Source organism: Rhincodon typus, chromosome 29 (genome assembly GCF_021869965.1).
Source record: "Rhincodon typus isolate 14 chromosome 29, sRhiTyp1.1, whole genome shotgun sequence".
In the NCBI taxonomy this organism is placed as follows: Eukaryota; Metazoa; Chordata; class Chondrichthyes; order Orectolobiformes; family Rhincodontidae; genus Rhincodon; species Rhincodon typus.
Genome location: NC_063360.1, coordinates 38,477,151 through 38,483,279, shown reverse-complemented (window position 1 = coordinate 38,483,279; position 6,129 = coordinate 38,477,151). Strand labels below are relative to the sequence as shown.

The 6,129-nt window shown below is 45.6% G+C and overlaps 2 protein-coding genes across 6 annotated transcripts in view; one reads left to right on the top strand and one right to left on the bottom strand.

The window, feature by feature from the left end:
* Positions 1-3,568, top strand: part of LOC109922931 (unconventional myosin-IXb) — a 102,963-nt gene extending 99,395 nt beyond the window's left edge. For 3 of the 4 annotated variants that reach the window (XM_048614004.1, XM_048614002.1, XM_048614005.1), the window contains 4 exons: positions 1,257-1,304; positions 2,141-2,283; positions 2,403-2,530; positions 2,754-3,568. In XM_048614004.1, coding sequence (XP_048469961.1) covers positions 1,257-1,304; positions 2,141-2,283; positions 2,403-2,530; positions 2,754-3,235 — 801 coding nt within the window. In that variant the 3' untranslated portion in view covers positions 3,236-3,568. The remainder of the gene's footprint in view (positions 1-1,256; positions 1,305-2,140; positions 2,284-2,402; positions 2,531-2,753) is intronic. The other variant, XM_048614003.1, reaches the window with a different exon arrangement.
* A 1,533-nt stretch (positions 3,569-5,101) lies between these two features.
* The window catches only part of fkbp8 (FKBP prolyl isomerase 8), a 13,632-nt gene continuing 12,604 nt past the window's right edge, over positions 5,102-6,129 (bottom strand). For both annotated transcript variants that reach the window (XM_020535576.2, XM_048614074.1), the window contains exon 9: positions 5,102-5,517. In XM_020535576.2, the coding sequence (XP_020391165.1) occupies positions 5,431-5,517 (87 nt within the window). In that variant the 3' untranslated portion in view covers positions 5,102-5,430. The remainder of the gene's footprint in view (positions 5,518-6,129) is intronic.

Sequence of the window (6,129 nt, the reverse complement as noted above, 5' to 3'; positions counted from 1 at the left end):
TATCCGCCTCCCCCTCTCTATTTATTTCAGAACCCCCTTCCCCTCCCGCATTTCTGAAGAAGGGTCTAGGCCCAAAACATCAGCCTTCCTGCTCCTCTGATGCTGCTTGGCCTGCTGTGTTCATCCAGCTCTACACCTTGTTATCTCAGATTCTCCAGCATCTGCAGTTCCTACTATCTCTAAACATTGGGAAGTCTTGTTTCCACTGTAGAAGGAATTGATGAATCTGTGTCTGGAGTGTTGTGTACAGTTTGGATTTCCTTATTTGAAGAGGGATAAACTCGCATAGAAGTTCCATTCACCTGATTCTGGAATGAACAGAATTGTCTTCGGAGGAACAGGTGACCAGGTTGAACCTTTACTCAACTGAGTTTAGGAAAATGAATGGAGATCATATTGAAGCTAAGATTCCGAGGACGACTATCAGAATGGATGCTGCGGTGATGTTTCCAGAACCAGGGTCATCGTTTCAAAACAAGGGCGTCCCATTTAAGATTGTTTTGGAGGGTCATTAGTTTAAGGAATTCTCTTCCCCATAGAGCAGTGGAGGCTAGGCTGTTGCTTGTGTTCAAGTCAAAGTTGGACAGATTTTTGATAAACAAAGGAGTTGAAGGTTACGAGGGTAGACAAGGAAGTGGACTCAAGATCACAATCCGATCAGCTGTGATCTTATTGAAGGATGGAGCAGGATTGAGGGGCCAAATGGCCTACTGCTACTTTATATAGGCTTTCTTCAGCCTGATGTACGGGAAGCAGAGAGGTCCTTTGCATCTGTATCTCTTACACAGAAGGGTGTAGTGATCAGCTGTTTTTATTAAAGTTGGAGGAGATTTTCTCTTTTTGGGTGTTTGTCACTGTAGTTTAGATTGGTTGACCATCCCGGTTAGTTGTAGTTGAGATTTGGTGACAGAATTACAGTTGAATAGAGAATCAAAACAACCTGGAGCTTGAGGAAATGTCCAGACCCGAAACATCAACTTTCCTGCTCCTCTGATGCTGCTTGGCCTGCTGTGTTCATCCAGCTCTACACCTTGTTATCTCAGACTCCAGCATTGGTAGCTCTTACTATCTCTGGAGCTTGAGGAGACTTGGTGACCACACTGGGATGGGGTGGGTGTTCTGTCAGGAAGGCATTCCCTTAGCTCTAAATCAGAGTAATCTCCAGTGTTGACATTTCTGCCTGATTTTCTGTTTGTGACTGGGATTGAGTTTGGTGCTTTGTGTCTCTCTTTCACTGTCTGGCTCTCACTCTTCAGCTCTGGCCTCTTGAAGTTGGGTTCTCTGCTCCGTTCGATGGGGTGCTGGTACGTACTGGGCTAGTTTGGTTGACCCACTGCATGTTGTGTTCTCATTTCCTCGTTATCACATGTAACCCACTAAGCTCCCACATTCACTCCATCATTAGTAGTTGCTTGTTTATATCGCATGTACTGTTGTGTTTGTCTTGCATGCCAATTCACAAGATACAATCCTGAACCCTGCCCTTCACAACTTCACTTCATCGTCATCTCCTTGCCTGCTGTTCCCATTATCCGTATTGCCAAGGAAATATTCTGCCCCTCCAGACTGCCAGTAGGCAGACCAAGGGGCATTATTAATTGCTGCAAATGTTCCCGATCTCAGCCATCGACATGGATAGTGCTGGAACACTATAATTCTGTAAAGGTTTTTGGCAAATTTCAGTAAGTCAGCACCAGTGCTACAGACCTGATACAGCCACTGCTGAGCTCATCCCACTATCACCCTTCAAGGTACCTAGTCAAGCCCACCTTCCTCCCGCCTTCTCCTTCACCCAACCCCAGCAATGGAAGACGAGACGTAACTGGCATTATTCATGTTAGAAACCATTATCATCAGTTCTTCAATTGAACTCTCTTTCTCTCTGCCCCCTCCCCCACTCAAGCCTCTGTTTGTGGTTCAGTTTTAGAGTGACCCCCGCGATCACTGTCCAAGCGTCCAACCTTACTGCAAACCTGGAGTCAGTCCAAATACATGGGGGGGGGTCCACTGGGTCAAGATCCAGGGTGGACTTGTATCCTGACAAAAATAGATCCCCACAAACAGCCTGACTCCAGGTAGAAAGTCAGACGTCGTCAGGGCTCAGTAACATTGATCATCATCTTTTCCCATCTCCCTTTAGAGCAAAGGACCTCGGAGTCCAAAATCCACTGAGGAGAATCCCACAAAGTTGGGAAGCTTGGATGAAGAAGAGCCTTCAGACACTGACATGGAACACGAAGAGGAAATCCTGATGGAGCGAATCCAGTCGATAAAGGAGGAGAGGTGAGTCACGGGTGAATCATTGAGATATACTGACTCTCGCTGGGGTACAGGACATGCACGTGCGTGTTCTCAGTAGGATACAGGTGTTTCAATAACTCTCTCTCTGTTCACACCCATAGGGATCAGCTGACACTTGAGCTCCCAGAGTTGGAACAGAGAGGTTCTGATGAGGAAAACTTGGACTCGGAGGCTTCCCTCAGTATGGAGAGTCTGCTCGACGATCGGCCGGGGCAAGGGGAGGCCGGAGGTCAGTAAGAAAAGTAGGTTGCAACCTTGTCTACTTATGAATTTGAGGTTTTTGCCCCTTCTCTAGCTGTGGAATTAGCGGAGGCTCAGTTTTATGACACGAGACTGCATGCTGCCGTGTCTGTGTTTGGGCCTCAATGAGTTGGGAATCTAGTGCACAGCTTGTGAGAGATGAACTGTTGGGTGTAAATAAGTAAAATCTTTCTCTCTGTTTCTCTATCCAGATGCGGCTGTGTTCCAGTTCACAGGAAGACTCCGAGCCCTGCCTCAGTCTGTGCCCATGCTACAGCCAGTACCTGCCAAGCATGACCATGGTGCTCCCCTGGGTAACTGTGCCTCTCTGCCAGCCCATCCCTCTGTTGCCCAGCGACATGCATTTTCCATGCTTGCCAGCATCAAGTTGCCTCGGCGTAATGCTGCATTGCCCACACGTAACATCAAGCTGCCCCCGGGTATGGTCAGCACAGTGCACCATGTCCCTGTGGACGCCAGGCAGCAACAGCAGGTTGTCAGTGTACGGCTGCGCGAGCAGCCCTCCAGGCGATCGGACAACATTCACTCTGTCTACGTCGTCACGCAAGAGGGCCTCTCGCTCCAGACTTTGGCTCAGACTGATGACATCAACCCCACTCCAGCAAAGGTTCAACGCAGGTTTTCTGATCCGCTGTCAGACCTTGCTCATGGGGCCAATGCCTCTGGCCTGTAACATTCCCACTAACTCCAGGAGGCAGCAGTGGACATTTCCTGGGTTTATAAGCATATCTCCCACTTGACCTGCCACTCAGTGCCCTGGTGAAGAGCCGAGAGTGAGCGATTAGCGAGAATGAGTGACTGAGAGTGTGTCTACCCAGGCTAAGCGTTAGCTTGAGTCAATGTTGCGTACGATTTACTTGATTTACTTTACTGTAAAGTCGTCAGCTGAATGGGGAACTATCCGACATTTATGACTCTGGGAGGAGGGGGGAGTCTGAGCTCCTGCCCTGTCCCTGTGTAACCATTTCTCCAATGATTAAATACAATTTTTATATATAAAAAAAAATCCATTTGCGTTTGTCACAGTGTGATGCTGATCCGCATGCACTAGAGTTGGACTGAGTGAAAAGCCTTAACAGCTCAAGCTACTAACCACCTCCTCTCTTCAATGAGGCCTGTTTAAATAGGATAAGTGGTACCCTAAACAACAACTTCTATTATCTAATTATCTACCCAGCTTTTGTTTATCAAATCATTTAAAAGCAACATGGGCCACTGGTAAATACAAGTATTAGGACAGGTTACAGAGATTAAATTTAAAGACAAAAGAGCTGATTTCCAGAGGTGAGAGTGACTGCCTTTGACATTGAGACCATGTTTGACCAAGTGTGGCAGCAGGAAACCCCCTTAGCCAAACTGGAGTCATACCTGGCACAGAGGAAGATAGTTGTGGGTTGCTAGCAGTCAGTCTCTCAGCTCCAGGACATCTCTGGAGCCAAAGCCTCCTGACTCAGAGGCAGGGACATTATCACATGGGCTGACCCCTTAGAGGAGTGTCCTAGACCCAATCATTTTCAGCTGCTTCATCAATGACCTTCCTAACATCACAAGCTCAGAATTGGGGGGTGTTCACTAATGACTGTATAAATGTTTGACACCAGTTGTGAAGTGTCGGGGATTGAGTGGATAGGCTTGGCCCAATTATGTGGTGAGTACTGTTTGTGCCCCACAAGTACCAGGTACTGACCACCTCAAACAAAAATAATCTAACCAACACCCACCATCGACGTCCTGAGGGTTACCATTGACCAGAAACTGTGACTACAGTGATTTAAGAGTCATGGAATTTTCAGCGTTTGTGGTCTCAGCTATTTCAGCATTAGCCTTGATTATGTACTCAAGCCTGATTGTGGAGTGACAACATAAGCATATTCATCTGCTGGGAGGAGAGAATTCACAGCAGGCTCTGAATTGACAAGTTAACTACCTCAGTCTGATCATTTAGAGCAACACAATGAGTTGAAGGATAACTGTTATTCAAAGGAGCTCACAGACCAATTGCAGGAAGGCACTTCACTGCTTTGCTGACAACTGAACAAAGCTTTTGAGTTACTCTGCTGACCAGTTAATGTTCACAGATGGATGAGCCAGTAAATGGTCAAAACTCTCTCAAGCCAGGCATAGGTAACAGGCAACTGAATTTGTGTTTAGATCACAGCCCTCCACATAGAGGAGGCCTTTGCCTCTGAGCAAGCCCCAGGAGACCTCACATCTGTCCAGTGAATTTGTGCACTGGTTAACTATTCAAGCCAATCACAAGATGGGGTAAATAGGCTACTTCTAACAGCTGGAAGTCTGCTACACGTTGCCTCACATAGAGCACACACACAAGAGAACCACAGCAATCAAGAAAATATTTTTTATAATGTCCCAGTGTCTTTGCTTCAGAGGTTGATTCAGTTGGTCAGAACAGCATTACACAGTGTGATGCTGATCCACATGTACCAGAGCTTTACCAGATTTGGTCCCTACCTCCAAAGTGGATCTCACTCTGGTAAAATATAAGTACAGCTTGAAGCTGCTAGCCAGACACACACAATTCAATAAGAACATTTTATTATAATTATATAAACGTGTCACTTGATAGGAAGCTCCATGCGCTCTTTCCCCCCCCCACCCCAAAAGAAATAAATTAATGTCAAATCAAAACAGGTATATCAACCAATCTGCAGTCTGTCACAGGCTCCAAGTCAATAAGTTTAAATGGAATGAAAGAACTGGGTTGGCTCAATTCCTGTAACTTTATTTACAATACCTGAAGTAATAGGAGGCCCAGAATGCTCTGAATTGGAAAAAAGAACGTATTTGAGAAATTCTGCAATTGTCTGTAGCCTGCCTCTTAACGAGTGTTACTCTGGCAACAACGTGTCAGGTTCTTGCAGCGATGATGACTGACATAGCCACACCTCCAACTGCAACCACTGTCGCTCCAAACAGCCACTTCCATGGAATCTTCTGGAAAAGCCAAGATGAGATACTGGTTAGGGTAAGGGTTAACCATTACGCAGTAATTATCCCCCTTTCCAAAGCTGAACAAGGTAGGTATAATTGAAAGGATCTCATGAGGGGCAATTTGGTTTCAGTGCATTGCGAAAAAGCACATTTAACAGTCGACAGGAAAGGCCTGCCTGATGGAATAGTCCACAGATTTATAAACAGAAGAATACAACCAACTATAGTTCACAAATTAAGTTAAAAGATTTCATTATTTCAAAGGAAGTGGCTTAGGTGATTGCCAGAAATAGTTCTAAACCTGAGGATTTTGAGTAATTTCAAATCCAGCAGAAGGATGACTGAGAATCTGAACAAGAAAGGGACAAGAGGAGATGAATGAATATGAAAGCAAGCCTGTGAGAAACGAAGGTGGACTGCAGAAACTTCAAAAATGTGAACGATCACAAAAGAATTCACAACAGGGGAATAAACGGAAAACTAAACAGTTGCTTTATTTCGGTCTTCACATACGGTACTGAAAATATCTCCCAAAAATACAAAGCGACCAAGGGATTTGAGGAGCTAAAAGAAATTAGTATTAGTAAAGATGTAGTACTTGATAATTCCGCACTG